General features: G+C 41.7%; 1 protein-coding gene across 6 annotated transcripts in view; it reads left to right on the plus strand.

Annotated features, from left to right (window-relative positions):
* The window catches only part of ap3b1a (adaptor related protein complex 3 subunit beta 1a), a 323,977-nt gene that overhangs the window by 127,352 nt on the left and 168,930 nt on the right, over positions 1–27,695 (plus strand). For all 6 annotated transcript variants that reach the window (XR_015077649.1, XM_085982440.1, XM_085982449.1 and 3 more), the window contains exons 9-16: positions 2,729–2,826; positions 3,866–3,920; positions 4,019–4,090; positions 5,871–5,933; positions 6,651–6,783; positions 21,489–21,598; positions 23,737–23,913; positions 26,462–26,648. Coding sequence is in view for 5 of the 6 variants with exons in the window: in XM_085982440.1 (XP_085838566.1) it covers positions 2,729–2,826; positions 3,866–3,920; positions 4,019–4,090; positions 5,871–5,933; positions 6,651–6,783; positions 21,489–21,598; positions 23,737–23,913; positions 26,462–26,648 (895 nt within the window). In the remaining variant the exon portion in view is untranslated. The remainder of the gene's footprint in view (positions 1–2,728; positions 2,827–3,865; positions 3,921–4,018; positions 4,091–5,870; positions 5,934–6,650; positions 6,784–21,488; positions 21,599–23,736; positions 23,914–26,461; positions 26,649–27,695) is intronic.

Consider the following 27,695-nt stretch of genomic DNA (forward strand, 5'->3'; position numbering starts at 1 on the left):
CCATGTCCTAACCCGCACCAAGTTCCGTTCACCCATTGCCCCTGTGCTCGCTGAACTACATCGGCTCCCGGTTAAGCAACGCCTTGATTTCAAAATTCTCATCCTTGTTTTCAAATCTCTCCATGGCCTCGCCCCTCCCTATCTCTCTAATCTCCTTCAGCCCCACAACCTCGTGAGATATCTGCGCTCCTCTAATTCTGCCCTCTTGAGCATCCCTGATTATAATTGCTCAACCATTGGTGGCCGTGCCTTCTTTTGCCTAGGCCCTCAGCCCTGGAATTCCCTGCCTAAACTTCTCCGCCTCTCTACCTCTCTTTTCTCCTTTGACGCTCCTTAAAACCTACCTCTCTGACCAAGCTTTTGGTCACCTGCCCTAATTTCTCCTTGTGTGGCTCAACGTCATTTTTTGTCTTATGTCACTCCTGTGAAGCGCCTTGGGACGTTTTACTACGTTAAAGGCGCTATATAAATACAAGTTGTTGTTGTTGTTAAAGTATGGGGGGGAGGGAGTTCAAAAGGAGGGAGTGGGTAGAATGCAAAGTTTAAGACGTGAGATTTGTAGCCCTGGAGGACGTTGGTGAAATGGGCGAGGCGCTCTGGAGAGATTTGAACACAATGAGAATTGTAAGTTGGGAGTGTGAGCACATGTAGATCATAAAGGACAGTGGTGATATTCAGCGGGGCATGGTATGGAAGGGATGCAGGCAGCAAGGTTTTGGATGAGCAGAAATTTATGGCGGGTGGTCAAGAGAGAAATTTAATACAGGAGTCTGAAGGTGACAAAGGTATGGATAAGGGTTTTAACAGCAAATTAATTGAGGTTGGGGCAGAGGCAACAACGTGCCCTTTCTCACTAAATCCTCAAATCTGTTGCCCTCTTGCTGACCTCTGGTCAGGTTCCTTCAGCCCAGTTTCTGCCCGATCCACATCACTGAGACTGTCCCACTCATTCGCCATCATCCGCTTTGACTTGAACTGTGGTGCATTATCCCTCCTTGACCTCTCTGGAATTCAACATGGTCGACTACTCTACCCTCTTCCACAGTATCCCCTATGTGGCCCAGCAATGGGGTATTGCTTTTGCTTGGTTAGCCCAACTGCCTGTGCTGTCACAGTCCGCTTATTTCCTGTAATGGCTTTTTCTCTCAAGCCTGCACGGTCACCTCACGAGTACTCCAAAGCGTCATCTTTGGCTCCCCTTATTCTTTGTCTATGTTCTGCCCCTCAGTAACATTATCAGTAGGCATTAGGTTCAATTTCCATAGATAAGGTGGTTACTTTGCGTTCCACCTCTGCTGCCACTACTCACAGCTCCATGACCACCACTCTGCTGTCTGATTGCTTGTCTGACATCCAAGTTATTGATGAGCCAGAATTTTCTCCAATTTTAATATTGGCAAGACCAAAGACAACTTATTCGGTATAATGAATTATTTAGAAGACCAAAGGAAGCTGCAAAGATGGGGGAATGGGCTCAAAGATGACAGATGGAATTCAGTGCAAGTGTGAGCTGATGCATTTTAGTAAAAAAAAACAACAGCAGTAATTATACTCTAGCTCAGTGCAGTGGAAAAGAAGAGGGATTTGGGGGTCACAGATTCACAGGACATTCCATCTCCAGGCTTAATTCTAAACCTGACTCTTCCAACGCACTCCTGGCTGGCCTCCCACATTCTACCCTACGTAAACCTGAGGTCATCCAAAACTCGGCTGCCTGTGTCCTAACTCGCACCAAGTCCCGTTCACCCATCACCCCTGTGCTCGCTGACCTCCACTGGCTCCTGGTTGAGCAACGCCTTGATTTCAAAATTCTCATCCTTGCTTTCAAATCCGTCCATGGCCTTGCGCCTCCCTATCTCTAATCTCCTTCAGCCCCACAATCTCGTGAGATATCTGCGCTCTTCAAATTCTGCCCTCTTGAGCATCCCTGATTATAATCGTTCAACCGTAGGTGGCTGTGCTTTCAGCTGCCTAAGCTTTATGCTTTGGAATTGCCTCCCTAAACCTCTCCGCTCTCTACCTCTCTTTCCTCCTTTTAAGATCGGGCAGCACGGTGGCATAGTGGTTAGCACTGTTGCCTCACAGCGCCAGAGACCCGGGTTCGAATCCGGCCTCGGGCGACTGTCTGTGTGGAGTTTGCACATTCTCCCCGTGTTTGCGTGGGTTTTCTCCGGGTGCTCCGGTTTCCTCCCACAGTCCAAAGATGTGCGGGTTAGGTTGATTGGCTATGATAAATTGACCCTTAGTGCTAGGGGGATTAAATACGTGGGGTTACAGGGATAGGGTGGGATATGTGTCGGTGCAGGCTCGATGGGCCAAAATGGCCTCTATCTGCACTGTGAGGTTTCTGTGATTTCTGTGAAGATGCTCCTTAAAACCTACCTCTCATCTGCCCTATATCAAACTTTTGTGCTATAACACTCCTGTGAAAGCGCCTTGGGGCATTCTCTCTCTCACACTCTCGCTCTCCATATTTTCAAAAATCTCCTCCAAACCTATTTTTCCTACCATGGCTTTGTTCACCTCCACCTCTCTGTTGCGAATGATCAGCATTAGTCTTTTTTTCCTCTTTGGTTGAGTGCCTTAGGGCATTTACGTTGTATCACAATAGAGACAAATCCTTTCTTCATCCGATAACCTCACATGCACACTTTCAGTTGCTGGTGCTATTTAATAATTGGGTTTTAAAAATTCCCTGCTAAGAGATCCTCTTTTTTTTTTTCTTAAGGTTGTCATGGGGGTTGCTCAGCTTTATTGGCACCTTGCACCAAAGTCAGAGGTCAACGTTGTTGCTAAGTCTTTGGTTCGCTTGCTTCGAAGCTACAGGTAAGTTACTTGCTTAAATCTACTTGCAGGAATGTTGCCCTCTTTTTAGAGTGTCGAGGGTTTCATTCATTTTAAACTCGCAGACTAAGGTTGATGACCAACTTGTATTGTGAAAACAGGTTGTTGGCTTCAGTGTATAAATATCTGCAGCTTTCAAGATCTGAGTTTTGGTTCAATTGTTTTCTGTCCTGCGCAGGTGACTTAACTGCCTCATCTGGTTAGCACTTCATAGTTGAGCCATACAGATTGGGAAGTTCCCAGGTTCAACCCCTAGTCTTTGCTGAGTTAACTAATCTCAGTTGGAGTGGTGGTGAGATGACTAGAGTTGGCTCTAGTCTCCTGGAATAGGGAGGGCTGTATCGAGGAGTTGGCTCCTATTTGCTATCCAGGGACTCCCTTCTAGAAATGTCCATCAGTGGTTGTCGAATGAGAACAGGATCAAGCTAGTTTGAGAAATCCCCCACCTTGGTTGAGTGGTATCTGGGGTGGAATTCGGTGTAACTGAACATTTTTACGCCTGTTAGTGTCCCTGAGCAGCTCCATTCACTTTAATGGGGAGCTGGCACTTTGGACTCATCTGGGACTGATTTGAAGTACCCAGATCTAGGAAACCCTCTTGCCAGAGTATATTGCACACTCATCTGATACTGATTCTTATGGTGGCTCAAGATTGACTCCAGGCCAGTCTGAAGTGGCATCTCTCCATTAAAATGAATGGGGCTGCTGGAGTATGCAAATGCCCATCTGTAATCTGTCACTTGAGCAGCTGTGAAAGGAAGTAAAGGCGTTAAATAATCTGTCTCTGCAACTATCCAAAGATGGAGCTATTTACAGTTCTACATGACGTAAATACTTTTTTTAGAAGAGAGCTGGGGGAGCACTGCACTTTGAACAAGAAATATCTCTCCTCCTCCTCCTCCTCCTCCTCTCTCCAGACCTTCTCTAAGTATCTATGCTCCCAATTGCCTGAAAGGTTTATTGACTGATGAGCAATTACTATTTTTCAGTAACTCTGACCTTGTTTCTCTTTAATATGCAGGGAAGTGCAGTACATTGTTTTGCAGAACATTGCCACAATGACTATACAAAAAAAGGTATACTTAAATTAGTTTTGATATAGAATTAAGGATACTTTACATTTTTGCTAATCTTTAAAAAGATTTCTTAAAAAGGACAACATTTTCTTCCTCAGGGGATGTTTGAGCCATATTTGAAAAGTTTCTACATTCGGTCAACTGATCCAACACACATAAAAATTTTGAAGGTATAGTACGTTATCTTTTATTTACTCTGCCATTACGTCACCATGCTTAAAACATACAATTAGAATGGAGGTAATGTGTACAATAAACCAAATCAATTTGTTTCAACTGAAAGGAAAACATCGACGCAATTGGTTCCTGGCTTGAGTTGCAGACAAGTCTTGGTTGACACTTAAATCATGCTGACTAAGTGCAACTATTTGATGTGTATAGTGTAATGTTAAATATAAATTGAATACAGGAAACTCTATTATCCGGCACCGGCGTGGTGCTGGTTTATCAAAAAGTTCAGATTACAGAGAGGTTTGGTAAAAGGTACGAGAGCCCCATAAAAGGCCACAGATCCAGGCGTTCCTGTTGCTACGTAACAGGTGCAGGAACCCCGGCCACAAGATCCAGGCGTCCCTGTTGCTATGCAACTGGTACAGGAACCCTGGTTACACGGCCACAGATCCAGGAACGGCCACTAATATGAAGTAAAACGTAACTGGCAAAATTCAGGAGTAGGCTCAGTTAAGAGATTTCCGGTTATTTAGGTGCCGGTAAATCGCGAGTTTCTGTAGTTGAAAAAACTAGCTGCATGCATTTTTTTTTTTGCAGCATTTGCTAGGCTAAGTGCACTCTAATCTATGAATTCACAGATGGGTCTGTTTTACTTCATAAAAAAAAACACAAACCTGTTTTTCTGGCATTGAGCTCATTCAGTCTAGAGTTGATCTCATTTTTTGGGTACTGTGCAGTTTTCATACAGGGCATACAGTTGCCCAACCTCTTCACACAACACTTTTAACCAGTTAGAAGCAGTGTTTGTGTCTTCTGGGTGGTGCTAGCTGAGTCAGTTTTCCAGCCTGTACTTTCCAGCAAGAGTACTTACAGTAAAGACTTCAACAACTATTGCTATTTGCTTTAAATCCATTAAACTAAGAGCCTAAAATGTGAAAATAGAAACTGTCATTGAGCAGAAAGTGTGCAGTCTGCCCTATTGTGGGCACTAGCCTACTGTATAATTTCCTGAAGAGAAAGTTCTGGAAAAACTTCGAATTCTCCCAAAGGTAATCGAGCAAAACTGCAGAATATTCACACACCCTCATATTTTCATTACGCAGTACAATGCCTTTTTGAAAGTAATACCCAATATTGCATAGAGTATTCCTAACGTGACTTCCTGCAAAAGTTCAAATAAAATATTTCAACTTGATCATCTGCTATTGAGATGTATTTTAATATTGGATGAGTTTTGGTGGTAACTGTTTCGCACTGATTGGAAACTTCCAGTGAATAGCCAATAATTCCACCCCAATCCTTTTCCTTGCTAATTGTGACTCCTATTATATACACCATTGCTGAGCCGATCTGTTCAATTGGTACAAGATATTTTGAACCTTGTTTAATCTCTTTTTATATTTATCACCTGCCATCCAGTTTGGTGGTGTTAAGCAAGTTTGATACTAAAAGTAATACTGCCCTTCAATTGTTCGTCTGTACTATGAACATCAGGGACCCAGTACATAACTTTGCAGAACTCTGGTAGTCACTATTCTCTCTTCCCCATCTCCTGACCGCTTTTTACCTGGTCTTTTAAGGAAATCGGTAAGCCAGTCAAAAGAAAATGCAAAAGTTAATTTGGTTTTCATTTGCTACTTCAAATGTTCTGTAATTTCTGTTCTTTTAACTAGCAGAGTATTTATGATTTTTGCTCTTTGTATTTATACCAATGTATGGCCACAGTTCCTTTTGTTATTCCCTTGAGCGATAAAGATGATATTTTATTGTTGTGCACAGCTTGAGATTTTGACAAATCTGACCAGCGAGACCAACATCTCTATAGTCCTACGAGAGTTTCAGGTGGGTACAATAACAATCACTGCCAAATGTGACTGATACTATTGTTTCTCTTCACCAAACTTTTAATATTTTGTCAGGGATATGGGTCGTAAATACAATGCTCATTATTTATATAACTTTATTGAATCCATGCTGTCTGATTTAACAGAGAAATTGTAACAGTTAGCAGGCAAACAAGTTTATTTTAAAAATGTATTTTCTGTCTGTCACATCTCCCATACACCCATGTACCATTCCCCAGTGGATGGGCAAGACAAGTGACCTGTTCTCAGGACTCTGTCAATGCTGCTCTTGAAGTGGCTAGAAAATACTGTGTAAAAATGGAGTGGATCCACAGCCACAGAATTTTGGCAGGGTGGGGTTAGACAAGATTAAGTGTCACACCTCTGCTCATTATCTCCATAGATGGCCTGAGAACAGCAAATTGCAGATGAGAGACCACATCTTGCCACTTGGTGGCACAGTGTGTCAATGCATTTCTATTGTCTTACTCCGTTATCTACCTTTTGGTTATTTTTAATACAGTATTTCACATGCTCTCTTGGTACTTTACCAAATTAGTATATAGAAATTAATAATTGAGCAGAGCACTGAATTTTAAAAGCCTTGCACTTTCCAAATGACTTTTTTTTGGGGTGGGGGTGGGTGGTGCTGTACACTGATAACATCAGTCAGATTAACTTGAATTTTCTTTTCCTTATTCCTCTTCATACTCAGACCTATGTGAAAAGTCAGGACAAACAATTTGCTGCAGCCACAATTCAGGCAATTGGAAGATGTGCCACCGATATTTCTGAAGTTACAGATACGTGTCTGAATGGGTTGGTGTATCTGCTGTCTAACCGAGATGGTAAAACATGCTCCTTTCCTCATTTGTTTACTGCATGTTTACAGTTGGTTTGGGGGAAAAAACACATTTTGAATGAACCAATAATTATACATTTCTGAAAAGGGTGCCTTTTCATTAAAATTAATGAGCTGGAGCACTTCTTTAGAAGAATTCATTGTCCAATACAGTGATACTGTGACCTGCTATTTTTTTGACTGATTTTAATCAAAGGGAAATGTTAGCTGGTTATTCTCTCAGGTTAGGGTAACTAGTGTCTCCCGTATGCAGACCTGCATCCCTCCTGATCAGGAGTTGTATTTTTGCTACCCAATATCTGGACGTGCAATAGCATAACCCACAAGGAGATCCCCCTGCTAAATGAATTGTCTAATCCTTGCACGTGCCCTTCTGTGCTAATCCAATCTTCTGAAAAGCGGACCGATTAAACCCTTGAGTGAGAGGAGGCATAATGTGAATCGTTAGTGCTTTATTTTACAGAATTAGGTGCTTTATTTTACAGATAATCAATGAATGTACAGATTAATAGTTAAAACAAATTTCACTCTTATCATTTTTACCTTGTTTTAAAGAAAGTAATAAACGGCACTGACACTACTTAGTGGGCGACGTAATGCCATATTTTGGTCAGCCGCCTTGCTGCTTCAGAATGAGGTTTCATAAAAATACCTGCAAGTTAAGAACCTGAAATGGGCCATTCGGTCCAACCAGTCCGTGTTTGTGTCTACCCTCCACGTGAGCAAGGTTTCAGCCTTTACTCAGTGGTAGCACTCTCGCCTCAAAGTGTTGGGTTTAAGTCCTACTCCAGAGACTTGAGCACATCTGGACAGACACCTCAGTGCAGTACTGAGTGAATGCTGCACTGTCAGAGGTGCCATCATTCAAATGAGACGTTAAACCGAAGCTCAGTCAGCTCTCTTAGTTGGGTGTCGAATATCCCATGGCACTATTCAAAGAAGAGCAGGGGAGTTTTCACCAGTGTCCTGGCCAATATTTAACCTTCAACTAAAACAAATTATCTTGTCACTTATTTCATTGCTGTTTGTGGAACCTTGCTGTATGCAATTGGCTGCCGTGTTTCCTACATTACAAGAGTGACTACACTTTAAAAAGTACTTCATTGGCTATGAAGCTCTTTGAGACGTCCTGAGGTGGTGAAAGGTGCTACATAATTGCAAGTTCAATTTTTAATCACGTTTACCCACGCTGTTCCCATATTCCTTCAATGCCTTTTCCTTCATCCACCTATGCAATTTAACCTTGAATCTTGACACAGTTTCTGCTTTGACCACTAACCTTGGAAGTGAATTCTATAGCCTTGCAACTCTGTAAAGAAGTTTCTCCTGCCCTCTTCTAAATCTCTTGCATTTGATCTTGTATCTGTGGTCCCTTGTTCTTGACCCCACCACTACTGCAAACAATCTGCTTCTATGTACCGTGTCCCATCATTTCAAACTGTTAAATATTTCTATACAATGTTCCCGTTAATTTTTTTGGATGCGCGGCCCATTCAAAATACCGTGCATGTGCGGTTTTTCACATTAAAAAGCCGGCGAGCCAGCTGTGCAACTTACAGGGAACATTACTTCCATCGTATTGCCCTATTTTGCGTTGATTTAATGAAAAACACGCAATTTTTTCAAGTCTGTCTTCACTTTCTTATTTCCTCATACCAGGCATCATCCTAGTGAATGCATTGTGCCCTTGTTAAAGCCTCAATATCCTTCCTATAGCATAGGGCCCAATACTGAAAATAGCACTCTAACTGAGGTCTTATTAAGCCTTTATATAGGATCATCTTCACTTCTTGACTTTTGTATTCTATACCTCCTCAGATAGAATCTAGAATTCTGTTAGCTTTCTTTACAGTCTTCACCACAAGCGGAGGTGCTGCCTTGAATGTCCTGTGAATCTATAACTCTAAATCCCTGTACTCTTCCACTGCACTGAGCCATTGAGTATATTTAATGCAGTTACTTTTTTACTTAAATGCATTAGCTTACTTACTAACATCGAATTCCAGCTGTCACCTTTGAGCCCATTCTCCCATCTGAACAGTTAACCCTTTGCAGCTTCCTTTGGCCTTCAAAGAATGTCTTATACCTTCTATTTTGGTATCATCTGGACCTGGTCAGCTTCCTTCTTTTGGTCAACAGGACTCCTCGTTGGCAATTTCTTTTTCAACTAACCACCAATACATGGGTCTTCATTTTTTGTTGTTGTTTATGGACAGAAATTCTGGCAATTTTTCCCTGACTCCTTATCTGCCTAGCAATTGGCTAGCAGAACTGACAAGCTAATTAGCTCCCTCCCCAGATCACTACCAGACAACCCCAATGTTGTATGCAAAAATACACAATTTCTCCCACCATCTCATGTGATTGCCTATAGAAGCACCTAAAATGAGATTATGAACCCCCATTGTCCAGATTGTTACGGGTACCAGCTTCAATGGCAGGCTCATGAATATACCAATATCTTATTTGTCGAGGTGGCGCCAGCCTTTTCCTATGTTTAAAAACATCCAGGAGGAGGCTGTATCTTGGGTGAATTAACCCTTAAAGTCTTGAAGCTGAGTTCATATCAGAACCTACAGACATACGAAAGATGGAGAGGAAAAGACCAGGTGGTCCATTGTGTCTACCCCATACAGTCATGATTTACAACACTCGAGATCACTTGATTTACAACACTCAAGATCACTTGGGAGAGGAAAAAAAACCAAAGACAATTTAGGGAGTAAAAAATCTGGAAAATTACACTCTGACTCTCTTGGGCAATCAAAGCTAATCCAGAAGAACACATTGAACACTATTTATTATTCCACCTAAGTTTTGTATGTCATCATTTCTGCCCCAGTCAGAAACCGGTCCAACCCTCTTGAAGGTATGTAACAAATCTACACAAGTCGGAAGTTTGTTCCATAGGTCTACTATCCTCTGGGATAAGAAGAAGCTTCTGACGTGTAACCTTGTTCTAACCTTGCGCAAGTTAAAACGCATCTAATTGAAATAATCTATCTACATGAGCACAATCTTGTCCCTTCATTATTTTAAACACCCCTATCAGATACAAAAGCTACCTGGAAGCTACTTGCAGGCACACCTCACCTGAGCCTGAGCTGTTCCATGTGTCCCTAGTCCGATATCTCTAGCCTGTCAACTCAGCAGTGTTCTGAAATGCAGGGTGCGTAAAAGGAGCTACTGGGATTGTGTCCCCTAACTATGTGGATTCCCTATGTTAATAGAGCAGAGAGTGTTGAGGATTTTTCTTGGAGGAGGGGGGATTGAAAGACCAGTCTATTGCACTAATATCTATGTCCTTGTGGTAGAGATCAAGCAACCCAGGCCAAGCTGTGGGAGTAGGTTGCTTTCATTTCCTTTTTAATTGGGAAATGGTGTGCAATGCAGGAAAATCTAAAAGCACAGTGAAAGAAGCTCACACAAATTCTTTGAACAAATATATATGCACAGCTTGTAAAATATCTGACCCCAAAAATGACATCATCCTTATTTATACCATATGTGTTGTTTTAAATGCAGGTCTGATGGAGCAGAAAATTACAGACCATTCAGTCCTGCAGCAAAATAACTAAACTAGGGTAGTTTTGTCATTTGCTCCTTGGACTGCATCACAAAGGCAAGTCTTGGGGATTAATCTAAAGCTTAATTTAAACCGTTAGATATTCCCTAATACTTCAGTCTTTTCTAGGCTTCATACTGATCCCTGGTGGTAGTGATCTGTTTTTTTCAGTTTATCAAGGTCACTAAGAAAATCTGATGGGTTCAATTGACAGTATTCCACTGCTAGAAAGTGATATTGGTGCTTTTTAATGACAGCCTGCTATTTTATGAAGGTTATAGATAAACACTGCTACTTTTCAGCTTACAGGTATACTGCAGAAATTTAAACATATTGACAGCATTTGTGTGATTTGAGTGTTACTTTTCTGATAAAGTTGGAACTTCCCATATGCTTTGTATAATTAAATGTTCCTCGATAATCGGCTGAGTATTGGGGGGTAGTTTTCCAAATTTCACACTAGGAGTAAACCGCAAAAGACTGGCATAGCCTGAAAAATCAGAACTTCCATGGAACACTTCAACTAAAATTCCGTTCTTAGGTTCGATAGCATAAAGTTGATGTTGGACAACAATTGTGAAAGGGTTAATTAATAACCTTGTAGTAAATGGACCTTTAGGGAAGAGTGACCATAAAATGATAGAATTTTATATTGAGTTTGAAAGTGATTTCGTTAAATCCAAAACTAGGGTCTTAAATCTAAACAAAGCAAACTACGTAGGTATGAGGGGTGTGTTGGCTACGGTAGATTGGGAAACTACATTAAAAGATATGATGGTAGACAAGCAATGGCTAGCGTTTAAAGAATTAATACGTGATTTACAACAAATATACATTCCTTTTAAGGCACAAAAACCCCACGGGAAAAGTGGTCCAACCGTGGCTAACGTGAAGTTAAAGATAGTATTAGATCAAAGGAAGAGGCTTATAATGTTGCCAAAAAGAGTAGTAAGCCTGAGGATTTTAGAATTCAGCAAAGGAGGACCAAGAAATTGATAAAGGGAGAATAGAATGAGAGTAAACTAGCGAGAGACATAAAAACAGACTGTAAAAGTTTTTATAGGTATGTAAAAAGGAAAAGATTAGCGAAAGTCAATGTGGATCCCTTACAGGCTGAGACAGGAGAAGTTATTGTGGGGAATAGGGAAATGGCAGAGAAATTAAACAAATACTTTGTCTGTCTTCATGGAAGAAGATGCAAAAAACTTCCCAGAAATAGTGGAGAACCTCCTCTTCTTAGGCAGCCCCTCTGAACCGAGGATGACTTGCTTCCACACTAAAAATGAGTTCTCAGGTGACTGATGAGCCCAGTGCGGGACCTGCAGTCTCTGTCACAGGTGGGGCAAACGGTGGTTGAAGGGGTGGATGGCTGGGGTGCTTGGGTTGACGTGCGCTCCTTCCGTTGTTTGTGCTTGGCTTCTGCTTCCTCCCGGCGAAGAGGCTCGGTGTTTGGCGCCTTCCCAGATGCTTCTCCTCCACTTTGAGCGTACTTGGGCCAGAGATTCCCAGGTGTCAGAGGGGATGTTGCACTTTTTCAAGGAGCCTTTGAGGGTGCCCTTGAAGCGTTTCCTCTGCCCACCTGGGGCTCTCCTGCCGTGTCAGAGCTTCGAGTAGATTGCTTGTTTTGGGAGTCTCGTATCAGGCATGCGGATGATGTGGCCCGTACATCAGAACTGATCGAGCGTGGTCAAAGTTTCAATGCTGGGGATGTTGGCCTGAGCGAGAACACTGACGTTGGTGCGCCTATCCTGCCAATGAATTTGCAGGATCTTGCGGAGGCAACGTATGTGGTACCTCTCCAGTGTTTTGAGGTGCCTGCTGTACATGGTCCATGTCTCTGAGGCATACAGCAGGGCGGGTATCACTGCTGCTCTGTAGACCATGAGTTTAGTGCCAGGTTTGAGGTCCTGGCCTTCAAACACTCTTCCTCAGGCGACCGAAGGCTGCACTGGCACACTGAAGGCGGTGTTGGACTTTGTCATCGACGTCTGCCCTTGTTGACAGTAGGCTCCCGAGGTATGGAAAGTGGTCCACGTTGTCCAAGGCCTCGTCGTGGATTTTGATAATGGGGTGGGGTGGGGGCAGTACTGTGTGGCGGGGGCAGATTGGTAGAGGACCTTTGTCTTACGGAGGTTTAGTGTAAGGCTCATGCTCTCGTATGCTTCGGTGAGGGTGTTGACGATGGTTTGGCGTTCGACCTCTGTGCGCAGACGCAAGTGTTGTCTGCACATTGTAATCTGATGACAGAGAATGGGACGACCTTCGATCTGGACTGGAGGCGACGGAGGTTGAACAGTTTCCCGTTTGTTCTGTAGACTAGCTCCACTCCAGCGGGGAGCTTACCGAGGGTGAGCTGGAGCATTGCTGCAAGGAAGATTGAGAAGAGCGTTGGTGCGATGACGCAGCCTTGCTTAACCCCGGTCCGTACGTGAATTGGGTCTGTGGTGGATCCGTTGGTCAGGATCACGGCTTGCATGTTGTCGTGAAGCAGGCCGAGGATGGTGACAAACTTTTGAGTGCAGCCGAATTTGAGTGGGATACTCCATAATCCCTCACGGTTGACAGTGTCGAAGGCCTTTGTAAATAAGGAAGTGGGAGAGAAATTAAACAAACACTTTGTATCTGTCTTCACGGAAGAAGACGCAAAAAACTTCCCGGAAATAGTGGGAAACCAAGGCTCTAGCGAGAGTGAGGAACTGAAAGAAATTAGTATTAGTAAAAAAAAAAAAAGTAGTACTGGAGAAATTAATGGGACTGAAAGCCGATAAATCCCCTGGATTTGATGGCCTGCATCCTAGGGTTTTGAAAGAGGTGGCTATAAAGATAGTGAATACATTGGTTGTCATTTTCCAAAATTCATAGATTCTAGAACGGTTCGGACGGACTGGAAGGTAGCAAATGTAACCCCACTATTTAGGAGGGAGAGAGAAAACGGTGAACTACACACCAGTTAGCCTGACATCAGTAGTAGGGAAAATGTTGGAATCTATTTTTGAAGTTGAAACTAGCAGAATAGATAAAGGGGAACCAGTGGACATGACTTACTTGGCTTTTCAGAAGGCATTCGATAAGGTGCCACACAAGAGGTTATTAAACAAAATTAGGGCTCATGGGATTGGGGGTAATATACTAGCATGGATTGCAAATTGGTTAATGGACAGAAAACAGAAGGAATAAATGGGTCATTTTCGGGTTGGCAGGCTGTAATTAGTGAGGTACTGCAAGGATCAGTGCTTGAGCCTCAGCTATTCACCGTCTACATCAATGATTTGGATGAGGAGACAAAATGTAATATATCCAAGTTTGCTGATGATACAAAGCTGGGTGGGAATGTAAGTTCTGAGTAGGATGCAAGGAGGCTTCAAGGGGATATAGCCAGGCTAAGTGAGTGGGCAAGAACATGGCAAATGGAATATAATGTGGAGAAATGTGATGTTATCCACTTTGGTAGAAAAAAATAGAAAAGCAGAATATTTTTTAAATGGTGAGAATGGGAAATGGTGATGTTCAGAGGGACTTGGGTGTCCTTGTACATGAATCACTGAAAGTTAACATGCAGGTACAGCAAGCAATTAGGAAAGCAAATGATATGTTGGCCTTTATTACAAGAGGATTTGAGTATAAGAGTAAAGACATCTTACTGCAATTATATAGGGCCCTGGTGAAACATAGAAGGTTTGAGCAGGAGTAGGCCATTCGGCCCCTTGAGCCTGTTCCGCCATTTAATGAGATCATGGCTGATCATCTAAATTCAGTACCCTGTCCCTGCTTTCTCCCCATATCCCTTGATCCCTTTAGCCTTAAGAAATATATCTAACTCCTTCTTGAATATATTTAATGAATTGGCCTCAACTGCCTTGTTGTGTGGTAGAGAATTCCACAGGTTCACCACTCTCCGGGTGAAGAAATTCCTCCTCATCTCTGTTCTAAATGGCTTACCCCTTATCCTTAAACTGTGACCCCTGGTTCTGGACTCCCCGACCATCGGGAACATCCTTCCTGCATCTAGTCTGTCTAGTCCTGTTAGAATTTTATAAGTTTCAATGAGATCCCCTCCAGGTGGTCAGGTGAGACCACACCCTGGAGTATTATGTAAGTTTTGGTCTCCTTACCTAAGGAAGGATATACTTGCCATTGAGGGAGTGCAACAAAGGTTCACCAGACTGGTTCCTGGGATGGGGGGATTGTCCTATGAGGAGAAAGCAAGAAGGGCTTTCTATGCCATTAAAAAATCAATCCAAATAGAAATCCCAATTAGCATTTGGCTCAAAATGTTCAAATCAGTAATTGAACCAATTGCATTCTATGGCAGTGAGGTGTGGGGACCGCTAACACAACAAGAATTTGCAAAATGGGACAAACACCCAATTGAGATCCTACATGCAGAATTCTGTAAAAGTATCCTCCGGACTCAGGAAAACTGTAAACAATGCATGCAGGGCAGAACTAGGCCAATATCCATTAATAATCACTATCCAAAAAAGAGCCACCATATTTTGGAAACACCTAAAAATGAGCAACCCCCACTGCTATCATTACGAAGCCCTGAAATGCCAAGAGAGGACCATAAAGAAGAATACCCTCAGTCAACTAGTCCTGGGACTCAGTGAAGTAACTACTAACACTACTAACAATAACCAGCCCCAGGACAGTGACAGCGCAACACAAAGAATTCGACCCAACACAATCGTCAATAAGCAAAAGGAAAAATATCTCTCATTGGGCAGAAACAACAAAAACCCAAAACAAACTCAATTGCTACTTGGCCCTAAACTGACAATACAACATGGCTGATTACCTGACCATGGTAAAGGACAGCAAACTGAGAAAAACCTTGACAATGTACAGACTTAGTGAACATAGCCTGGCAATCGAAAAAGGTAGACACAGGCAGACCCAGCTACCAAGAGAGGACAGGATATGCTCTCACTGCAGTCAGGGAGTGGTGGAGACAGAGATGCACTTCCTCACAGCTTGTAGAAAATATCAGGGCATAAAGGAGAATTTCTACCAAAAATTCACAAAAATATGCCCGGAATTCAGAAATTTGAATGACGACCAAAAACTCCCATACCTACTAGGGGAAGAGAAATTGTGTAACCTTAGCGGCACACTATGTTACAGCTTGCCATAAACGGAGGGACAACCACTAAACATAAAAGAGTATATACAAATTATATGAATGCATATTTATACACTCCGGGATATATCTGTTTATACACTGTATGGATAGATCTGTATTTTTGTGTTCAACCATGAATGTTTTTTGATGCTTTGGCGACATAAGATGTACCTTGTCATGCCAATAAAGCGATTTGAATTGAATTGAATTGATTGAGTAGACTAGGTCTATATTCTCTAGAGTTTAGAAGAATGAGGGGTGATCTCATTGAAACATAAAACATTCTTACAGGGCTTGAAGGGTAGATCCAGGGAGGGTGTTTCCCCTGGCTGGGGAGTCTAGAACCAGGGTCACAGTCTCAGAATAAGGGGTCAGCCATTTAGGACTGAGATGAGGAGAAATTTCTTCACTGAGAGGGTGGTGAATCTTGGGAATTCATTGTTCAGTCGTTGAGTATATTCAAGACAGAGATCGATTAGATTTTGAATATTAAGGGAATCAAGGGATATGGGGATAGTACAGGAAAGTGGAGATGAGGTAGAAGATCAGCCATGATCGTACTGAATGGCGGTGCAGGCTCGAAGGGCCAAATGGCCGACTCCTCCTATTTCTTATGTAATACCAGTACTTGACCAAGCAAGTGCTTGGACAATTTTTTAATTGTTCTTTGTTCTTGAGTTGGGCATGGCAATGGCCAGGTCACATTTATTACCCATCCCTTATTTGCCTTGAAGAGATCTCCTCCTCGAACTGCTGTAGTCCTTGTGATGGTGCTACCACAATGGTGTTAAATAGGGATTTGCAGGATATCGACTCCATAACCATGTACAAAAGGCAGTATGTTGTGCGACTTGGCTGGGGAACCTGGAGGTGTTCCCATGACATTGCTGCTCATCCTCCTTGGTGAAAGAGATTGCAGGTGAGGGAATTGCTGTCAATGTAAACTTGGTGAGCTGGCGCCGTGCAACCACAGTGTGCCAGTGATGGAGGAAATGAATATCGAGTCCAGTGACAAAGGCACCAATGAAGAAAACTGCTCAGTCCTGGATGGTGTCTTGAGCCTCTTGACTGATGCACCTGCATTGATCCTGGCAACTGGGGAGTATTCTATCATACTCCTGATTTGAGCATTGTAGGTGATGTAAAGTCTGAGGGATCAGGAGGTAAGCTACTCGTTGCAGAGTATTCAGCATCTGTCTTGCTGGTGCAAATAAGCTACTGGTCCATTGTGACCCATGAGATACTTATGGTGGGGAACATGATGATGGTGGTGTAATTGAAGGTGAATGAGGAGAAGACTGGGCCGCCTTTTGTTCGAGCTGCTCATTATTTGGCACTTAAGTGCTGACAGCCACCTGGTTGTTATCCAGGTTCTGCTGTAGGCTGGTTCGTGATCAGAAGAGTTGTCATTGGAGCTAAACACTGGAATCATCTTGTCTTGCCTCAAACAACTACCATTTTCCATCGCAATAAAAATTGGTAATTTACTGGATTCTACGATCTGTTAAAGCATTTTTCTAATGCTTTGAATATTGTACAGTTTTGTCTGCATACTGACTGCAATATGGCATCTTCAAGTATATGCCTCTTTCCACAGCCCACACTTCACTTCCAACACCAAGTCAAAACAGCTCATGGATTTCTTGGTATTTAAGATTCAGATATCATCGATGCAATTGCCAAAGCCACTATCCGTATCTCTTTCTCCCCACTTGCCCTTGACTGCGCTCCAGCCTCTTAGCTTAGCCCCAATTTCCTCCCCATTCACTCTGCAGATTCTTTCACATTTACCCCCCCACCCCAGTCTCTACACGCATCTTTTATTTGACATTCACCGTCTGCTTCCTAGATTCCCTCTCTGTCCAACTCCTAACCACTGAATTGTCCTTTTTGTCCCTCATGCTTGCTGAATATGTCAATTGTCATTGCCCCCATTTTATTCGTTCACTGTCCTGCTGTCTTTCAAACTCTCATCACTTCCCACCCTTTATCTGTCCTCTCCCATTATCAATCCATCTCTACGCTTTCTATCCTTTCCAGAGTCCTTGAACACGTCACCTCTCAGCACCATGGTTTGAATCCATTTAATCCAGTTTCCACTTCAATCACAGCAAAGTTACCAAAGATATCTTCTATGACTACAACTGCAGGATATAAATCCTACTTGTCACCCTCCATCTCTCCACGGTGGGTGTTGGACACAGTCAACCACGTCATCATCCTCCTCCATCTCTCCTCCATGGTACTACCCTTTAGTGTTTCCATTCTTGCTTGTCCCAACGCAGGCAGTGTATCTCCAGCAATAGTTTCTCTTCCTCTCCCCACATTGTTACCTACTCAGTGCCCAGGAAATGATCCTTGACCAGCTCCTCTTCCTTGACATGCTGTTTTTTGCAATGTCATCTGTAAGATGACCTCATCCAGTTCTGCTTCTCAACCTCCCCTGTGATGTTCAACTGCCTGTAATGACATAAGGTTATGCCATAATTTCACTAAATTGAACATCAGGCAGAGCTAAACAATCACCAAAAGCTCTGCTCCCTTGCCACTAATTCTGTCCCCCTTCTTGGCTGCTCCCTCAGGCTGAACCAGATGGTTGGTAACCTCCGTGTTTCGTTCATCCAGAGCAGAGTTTCAAACCCCATGTCCTAAACTCCAGTCCTATATATCACCAATACCACTTCGTTCCAGCTATGTAGTATCACCCTCACCTGCCCATACCTCGCCCTTCTCCGTTGAAACATTTTCCTGTGCTTTTATTACCTCTAGACTAGATTTCTTCAACACACTCCATCAGCCTCCTGACCTGCAGCCTCCATAAACCCAGTCTTATTCAAAACTCCGCTACCCACATCCTGTCCCACTTGGCCACCACTCCCATTCTTGCTGGCCTATGTTTGAAACCTGTCCCCCAACACATCAAGCGTACAATACTTCCTTTTGTCTACAAATCCCTCCAAGGTCTCGTCCAACCCCAGTTCAGAAATCTTCTCCATCCTCTAATCTTTTGACTGGCCTTCTGTGCATCTTTACTCCTGCTCCACGTTTGGTAGTAGAGCTTCCACTGTCCCTGCCTTACTCTGTGTCACTCCCTAAGCCCCTTTTCATTTTCGTTTTTCTTTGTCTTTAAAAGTTTCCTTAAAATCTATCTTTGACCAAGCCTTCAGTCATGTTTCAACTCTCCTCCTTTCTTCCTGTGTGAAGTGCCCTCGGGTGTTTTTCTATGTTGAAGGCACTATATAAATGCAGGTTGCTGTTGAAGTTTATTGTTTCTGATTTAGTACATTTTTACCCAATTCAACTCCTTGGGCATGTTGTCTCCCAGATCTACCCATCTTTCCCCCAACTGCCTATCTGGAGCACTGAAACAGCCCTAACAGAAATCGCAACTGCATTTTGTTGCATATTAATCCTCCTCATCTATTTCAATCCCCCTGAAGCCTGTGACACAGTTTGACCACACCATTCATCATCTCTTGTCTAGCTTGATTGGTGGCTTGCCCTCACTTGGTTACACTCTTCGCTGTCCAATCTTAGCTAAAGCTTCTCTACCAATAGATTCAACTCTCATTGGTTTCCTCCTCTTCCTCATCTCCATGCTGCCCCCCAGCAACAGCACGCGTGTACATTGGACATCTTCCATTTCCGCTGATGACACCTCACTCTACTTTTTCACCACCTCTCTCGACCCCGCCACTGCCTCTGTGCCGTCATGCTACTTGTCTTGACATCCAGTTTTGGATGAGCTGTAGTTTCCCCTAACTAAACATTGGGAAGACCCAAACCATTGTTTTCCATCCCTGTCACAAACTCTGCAGCAGCTCCATCCCCCTCCTCAGCCGCTGTTAGATTGTTAACAACTTCAGCATTTTATTTAACCCTGAGCTGACCTTATGACTGCAGATCCTCTCCTCCACGAAGACTGCTGACACTTACTTCTAATGTCACCCACCTCCAGACTTGACTTCCAATGACTCTTCATTTCTCTCTCCTTAAAGAACCCCCTCCCTTAAAACCCACCTCTTTACAAAGATTTTGGTCACTGCTTCTAATGTTCCGTTCTTTGGCTTAGAATCATAGAATGATGCAGGACAGAAGGAGGCCATTCAGCCCATCATGCCTGTGCCTTTGGTAGAGCTAGCCAATTAATCCCACTCCCTGCTCTTTCCCTATAGCCCTGTAAATGTTTTCCCTTCAAGTATTTATCCAATTTCCTTTTGAATGTTGCTATTGAGAATGTTGCTATTGAATCTGCTTCCAACACCCTTTCAGACAGTGCATTCCAGATCATGACAACTGTTTATTTAAAAAAAAAGTTTTCTTTGTCGCCTCTGGTTCTTTTGCAAATCACCTTTAAATCTGTGTCCTCTGATTACCGACCCTTCTGCCACTGGAAACAGTTTCTCCTTATTTATTCAATTTGCATCCATTTTTTTTTCTTGAACCTTTGTGAAGCTTCTTGGGAGATTTTTCTACATTAAAAGTGATTTATAAATGCAAGTAGTGGTAAATGTTTTGGTGTCCCAATGTGTGTTGACCAAGCCTTTTTTGCTGCAGATACATTGCACATCTTGCTTCAAATGGTTTGTCACACTTGATTGATGCAAGATATGTAGTATAACCATGCCAAACTCAGTCAATTTTTCCACAGGTAGGTGAAGACTATTGCACTGCACATCACCTGTAGTGCAAGTACAAGAGGTGCATGGCAAGATTTTGAAACCCTTTAAGTTTCCATTGATAGAAAATAGCTGATTATCCCACCAACTCTTTCAGCTCCAGAAATTTCACTGCCTTAACTGAACAAAGCTAGTGTAACTATACAAGTGCAGGCTCTGTTTTCTTGAGTAGGAGATGGAATTTTTACTCTGTGCTATTTGCTTGCTCTAGACCACATACCACAGCATAACAAAGACTGCCTACTTCCACCTCCGTATCATCACCCGTCTCCGCCCTTGCCCCAGCTCATCCACTGCTGAAACCCTCATTCATGCCTTTGTTACCTCTAGACTTGACTATTCTAACTCACTCCTGGCTGGCCTCCCACATTGCACCTTACGTAAACTTGAGGTCATCCAAAACTCGCCTGCCCGTGTCCTAACTCGCACCAAGCCCCGTTCGCCCATCACCCCTGTGCTCGCTGACCTAAATTGACTCCCGGCTAAGCAGCGCTTCAGTTTCAAAATTCTCATCCTTGTTTTCAAATCCCTCCATGGCCTCGCCCCTCCCTAACTCTGTAATCTCCTTCAGCCCCACAACCCCCCCCACCACCCCGAGACATCTGCGCTCCTCTAATTCTGCCCTCTTGAGCATCGTTGGTTATAATTGCTCAACCTTTGCTGGCCGTGACTTCTGTTGCCTAGGCCCTAAGCTCTGGAATTCCTTGCCTAAACCTGTCTGCCTTGCTACCGCTCCTTAAAACCTACCTCTTTGACCAAGCTTTTGGTCACCTGCCCTAATTTATCCTTCTCTGGATCAGTGTCAAATTATTTGTCTTAAAATACCCGTGAAGCGCCTTGGGACGTTTTACTACGTTAAAGGTGCTATATAAATACTACTTGTTGTAGCAGTTCAAAAACTGAACTGGCATTCAGATGCCAACAGTCTACCTTAGTCGAGACATAACAAAAATCAAGGCTGTGAAGAGCCATTTTGCCGACCGAAGCTCATCCCTTGAGCAACGCAACTCTCCCATCTTCGGATCAACTGCACATTGATTTCCCCTAATGGTTTTTGTCCCTGATGAAATATCTAGAAAATATGCAAATTTAGGATTTGCTATAAATAGTTTGGAAATGAACTGGGGCAATAAATGTCATGGTTTTTGAATTGTAAATTGCAGCTATGTTGGCAGTCCAGTTGCATTTCACCTCACGCAGATGTGTGCAGGGTCACAAGCCACACCGGAGTTCTTATCATGGTATTAAATTGGTCACTGATTTTATTGGAGCCTGGTTTTATGTTCAGAAATTGTTTACTTTAAAGGTTACTTTTCCTTCCACAGAAAATGTTGTTGCAGAAAGTGTAGTGGTCATTAAGAAGCTACTCCAGACACAGCCATCACAGCACAGTGAAATCATCAAACATATGGCCAAGCTTCTAGACAATATTACAGTAAGTATAAATTAAATAGTAAGCATTAAAGGAAAACAGGTGTGTTCATTTTTAACTGCTAATAATACTAAAAAGAGCTTCACAAATTTTATCACTGGTCTATTGCAATGTATTACCCCACTTGTGCACCTTTGGCTATGTGACATATCATCTGAAATGCTTTCTTGATCGTAAACTCAACAGAATTCAATGTATCGCAACATATGCTATTAATTCGGATATATGCTATATCCTGGTGTAGCCAATGCTTGTGATTTTATTCATGGTTTATTGATTTTTGTATTTTTGTCTTAATGCATGTGATTCATGGGGGTGGCAGGGAGAGAGAATCTCCTCATCCCCATTTCCTCTCGTCCCAGTGATTCACATGCTTTAACACAGTAGTGCAAAATCAATAAATTATAAACAAAATTGCAAGCGTTGGCGATTCTGCATTCCTTTTTTGTGTTCTTTATACTGCTCTGATGTCAAACAACATTGATGTACATGACCAACTGAAAAGAAGTTCCAATACCTCCCCAGAACCAGAGGGAAATGAGTTGTTCTGTCCACAGGACTGGGATAAATTATATATGCAAGCTGATTTTAAAAAAAAGTATTCAATGCCATTTCAAGCCCCCCCCCCCCCCCCCCAACCCCATGTGAATGGTGTAACCAGTTCTATTTATTAATTAAAAACGTAAGTCAAGTTTATTTGTATCACCTAAGCTCAAAATTCAGTCACATTTCATAATGTCTCCATTGCTTTTGTCTGTATTGTCCCACTTGACAGATTATTTCAAACCTTTATCACTTTTATTTAATTTAAAAAAAATTCCCTTTGCCAACCTAAAAATTTATCTTAATTTTATTTTGTCTTCTGGTCCTATATTTCTGGCTTAGTTCAATATTGGGAGTTTATTTTACTGCACCGTTTAATATTTTGTATTTGAGTTCTCCCTTCATCACCCTCTTTGTAGACTTTCTCTAATCTTTCCTCATAGCTCATCTTGTTCTACTTGAAATCAACACTGTTGCTGTTCTTTATACTATTTCTAATGCATGTGTTTGTTTTATAATGATTTATGAACATGGGCACCCAAATCCCTTTGCTCCTCCATCGTTCCTAGTCTCACCATTAAGAAAGTATTTTGATTTGTCTTTTTCAGACCTCGCACTTCTCCACATTGAACTCCATCTGCCACAGTTTTGCCCACTCATCTAATCTGTCCATGTCCCTTTGTCATTTCCTGCTTCCATCCACACAATTTACTGTGCCTCCCAACTTAATATCATCTTCAAACTTGGATATACAACTCTCTTCCTTCATTCAAGTTCGATATATATTATAGACTGCAGTACAGATCCCTAAGGAACACCACATGTCACATTCTACCAATCTGGGAACATGTTCATTTAAAATGTGGTTATGACATCTGTTTTCTTCCAGTCAGGTAGAACATTCACAGTGCTTAATGACTCCTTTGTCAATGGCCAGGTACCCCACAAGTTTCTTCTTGGGTCTCCTTTGTGCCTTCAGGCCATGCTGACTTCAAGATGGTCTAGGACGTTGTCGGTGTTTTTCCTTCGTCATCTATGGTTCTGCTTTACAAGTTTGGGAGAACTCCCCCTGAATCTCTGTCCCACAATTCTCTAATGTATTTAGGGGCTGGATTTATTTTTTGTTGATGTCTTAAAAAATTGTATTTATGGGCTGTCTGGATGCTCCATTCAGTTTTTAAAATCTTGATCCAGATAATCTGGCACCTGAAGTGTTTATAAAATGACTTGGCATTGTGGAATTTTTTTAGGATTTAAGTTCTCATTGCTATGATTTTTATTTTAAGGTGTTCAGGTTTTTTTAATACTGTTTCTCTTTTCTCTTATGTGAAAATGTTCCTTAGTTACGTTTATGTGCTGGTTACTTAACGCACATTTAGCCAGAATGTTGTATCATTTTCACGACTCGTATCAGAGTACTTGAGTAACTAAATTAGTATTTTCCAAATTAGTTGCAAGTCTAATTTTTTTTTAATATATGTTCAGTGCTGTGCTAATGTATCCTGATTAGTCCTATGCCATACAAATTGAGAAATGCTTTTTAAATCTCACAATCATTTATTGGGTTTGAACACTTGCCTCCCCCTTTCTCTCTCAAGGTACCCATGGCTCGAGCTAGCATCCTTTGGCTGATAGGTGAATACTGCGAGCGTGTGCCAAAGATTGCACCAGATGTTCTGAGGAAAGTGGCAAAGAGCTTTACAAATGAAGAGGAGATAGTGAAACTACAAATTCTAAATCTGGGAGCTAAACTCTACTTAACAAATCCCAAACAGGTGAGAGCTCAACAAAAGGATAGCATTTTTTTCCCCGAAGTCATTCAGGGTTTAAGATTGCCTTTACATTCTTGATAAAGTTTAAACTTTAACACGTGCTTTTCTCTTAATTTGTCACCCGCTTACAAGTTATACATAATGTAAAGGGAACAAACACAAATATAGAAGTTTGAGTTTCTGAATTGATTTCCTTTACACTGGGCAGTGCTGCATTATTAATCTTTTGACCAAGGCAGGTTTCCTTGACCTGTCCCATTACCATCTCCTTTTGCCTTGAATATCTCAATGTCTCTTAACCTCTTCTGCCTTCTATCCTATCACAGACCTTCCCTTTTGTTCCTTCATCCCCTCCCCCCTTTCCTAGCCCCTGCACTTGCTTAAAAATCTGTTCCATTTCCTGCTTTTTTCCCGTTCTGGCGAAAGGTCATCGACCTGAAACGTTGACTCTGTTTCTCTCTTCACAGGTGCTGCCTGACATGCTGAGTATCTCCAGCATTTTCTGTTTTTATTTCAGGTTTCCTTGACCGGTCATTTTCCATTTTTGGGAGTAAAATTATTGCATATCTCACTATATATAGTGAATGAAAATACAAGAGAATTGTCAAATACATGAAACATTGCTGAGAGTCTGTGTTGGAGTATATGGTCTGTGGAAAGAATGGACTTGATGAGTGAAATGGTCTTTTCTGCTTCCATTTTTTAGGTTTATGACCTTTGTGGTAGTGTGATGCAAAACTAATCATCTGCTGCTGAGCAAAGGGAGCAAGTTACACTGATGCATGACTTGCATAAATGGATTGCTGTTGAAAATAAACCTTTCTGCATAGTATTTACTCTGATCTGTTTTTGGATATTTCATTGTTCATTTTAGAGTTTGTAATTTTAAAATTGTCTGAAAAATAAATAGTTGTCTTACTACAGGTACATAAATGTCACATGCATTAATCGTCGCATGTAATATAGAGGAGCAGCTATTTATCTGGGTTCTGATATCCAGCACCAAGAAAAATATGAAACTGAAGAGATTAAACCTATTTGCATCTTTCTTTCTATACCAAATATTTCTGTTACTGAAATGTTCTGCTTAAATATGCATGTTTAAATGGGAATTTATTCAGAATCTTCCTTCAAATTTGTATAATGTACAGTACTACCAGAACTTGCTACATGTTTATATGTAAAATGGTCATTTTTGAGCTAAGTGTATGAAAATTAAACCATGCTTAGTATGTGCAGGGTCCCTGAACAAAACTGCCCTCAACTTGGCATGAATTGGCACTTGCTTTCAGGCCACTCGGGGTTCAACTCAAACTGGGGTTGAAGAAGGAAATGTCACAAGTGCAGTTGGGTGCTTTTCTGCAACTGGAAACATAGGATTGAGGGAAGAGACTTCAGGATGAGAAATGCTAAATTATACCTTTCCTGGGATTGTTTAATTTGTGCATGACAGAAGTATTTTATTTCCCAGTGCTAATATCCTGTGCTTCGAGTCATTGATGGCAAATCGTGTACCTTAATGACTTGAAATTCAGGACGACTGAAACCTTGTTTCATGAAATCATATCTGGCAGAGCTTATTTGGAATTTTACCCACTCCAATCATAATTCCAATCACTAAAATAAATAAATATAAATGTGTTAACTTGGCAAATGTTGATAAAATCTGGACATTTCTGTGCTTTGTTTACTCATATAACCCTTTGCTATCACCAGAAATAAGTGACACAAATTTAGGGGGGAAAAATCTCATGGACTACTGAAGCAAAATTTTACAAGAATTGTATGTTGTAAGTTTGTTAGCAAACCTGTTTGTAGTTACAAATAACAGTGCTAGAAGGATGAGATCTGAATAGAATGACAGCAGGGCTATTTTCTTTCTGAAATAGAGGTAATCATTGACTGAAGCCGTGACACTGGAGTCACTTATCTTGGTTGTGGAGGGCATCAGCAGCTAGTTACCCTGAGATAGAAATGGCTAAATGCATTGCAAATAATTTGCAATAATACAGTTCACTGATTCATATGGCTTAGTTAATGGTTCATAATTCAGTGAGTAGCAGCTAAGTGCAGTCGGGCCCTGGGCACTGCACATGCCTTGGGGCAGTGTTGCTTCATAAAGCTGTACCTCTTTGGTAGAAATGTGCCTCGCCTAATATCATCTGATATGTTGATGTCCTGCATATTTTTCAGATTAAGTTTTGAGTGCTATGTTTTTAGTTGTATTTCTACATTCATTATCCTCACGTAGACTCTTCACCAGCTTTGCCATATATGATTATTTTTTAATGATGCCTTTCTTTCCACTTCAGCAGTTTAATAATCTAGCGCCTGGCTTCTTCTCAGGATTCAGCATTCACCGACTCAGCACAGATGAGGACATGTGTCTTAGCTAAAATTTCATTTGCTGCCTTTGGAATGTGTATTCCCAATGGAGCCACATTTGTTGGCCATGACCATTCATTTTTATTACAGCTCTGAATATGTTTATTCAGAGTTATCAATAATCATAAATAACATGCATTATTTTCTTGTTTTGTTTTGCCAACAGACAAAATTGCTTATGCAGTACATATTAAATGTAGCCAAGTATGATCAGAACTATGACATTAGAGATCGTACAAGATTTATCAAGCAGCTGATAGTTCCAAATGAGAAGAGTGGAGCTTTAAGCAAATATGCCAAGAAAATATTTCTCATTCAAAAGCCAGCACCAGTGCGCGAATCTCCATTTAAAGGTACTTTGTAATAATATCATCATTGTATTTCAAGCTCAGGTTTTGTGCACAGGAATTGATGAGATAGGGTTGTTACCTCAGCATCAAGGGAAAGCACTTCCATTGCCATGCATTCTACTCGTGAATACAATGAAATACAAAAAAGTTGCTGTTTTTCACATGTCAGTGTCGGCAGGCGATTTGACTGTGGTGGACAGCACAGCTGAGCCAATTGTATGTTCTCCTGATGTCAAGATGTACATATCAGCTATTTTATTGAAGCTTATAGTTGTTTTTGTACTTGAGCAGTTACAATGTCAAGTTTACCAGAGTAATTAGATGGAATCAGGAGACAACAGTTGTTATGAGATGCTTTAAAGACACATTGCATCCTGTATCCAGAAGAGTTGGTGATATTAGGATATTTCTGAAAAATAAATTAAAGTTTACTTCATAAGTAGGGTATATAGCATCCCTGATTATAATTGCTCAACCTTTGGTGGCTGTGCCTTCTGTTGCCTAGGTCCTAACCTCTGGAATTCCCTGCCTAAACCTGTCCATCTCGCTACCTCTCTTTCCTCCTTTAAAACCTACCTCTTTGACCAAGCTTTATTCATATAGTCATCTGCCCTAATTTATTCTTGTGGATCCGTGTCAAATTTTTTGTCTTAAAATACTCCTGTGCAGCGCCTTGGGGTGTTTTATTACATTAAAGGCGCTATATAAATACTTGTTATATAAACTGAAGATTATTGTACAAGATGGGTTCCGGTGTATAAGGTACTTCTGCCCTTTTGACCTTTTCATTCGCTTACAACATTGAATTGTCTCTTAAACCACTCTTCCTGACAACCCATTCCAGCTGTTGTATATTCTCTGTTTAAAGGAATACTTTCTGATGTCCATCATAAATTTGCCCTTTGTAATCTTGAACCTGTGCCACCTTGTCCTGCTGTCCTGGCATATCTGGAAAATGTTGATTTGGGTTTAATTTGTGTTCCCCATTAAGTCCCACATAGCTCTAGGGTCCTCTCTGAGGCGGAAGAGCAGTAGCTTGTCATGGCTCTT

The sequence above is a fragment of the Somniosus microcephalus genome, chromosome 1, assembly GCF_052327205.1.
Source record: "Somniosus microcephalus isolate GS21.2 chromosome 1, FLI_Smic_1.0, whole genome shotgun sequence".
Classification (NCBI taxonomy): Eukaryota; Metazoa; Chordata; class Chondrichthyes; order Squaliformes; family Somniosidae; genus Somniosus; species Somniosus microcephalus.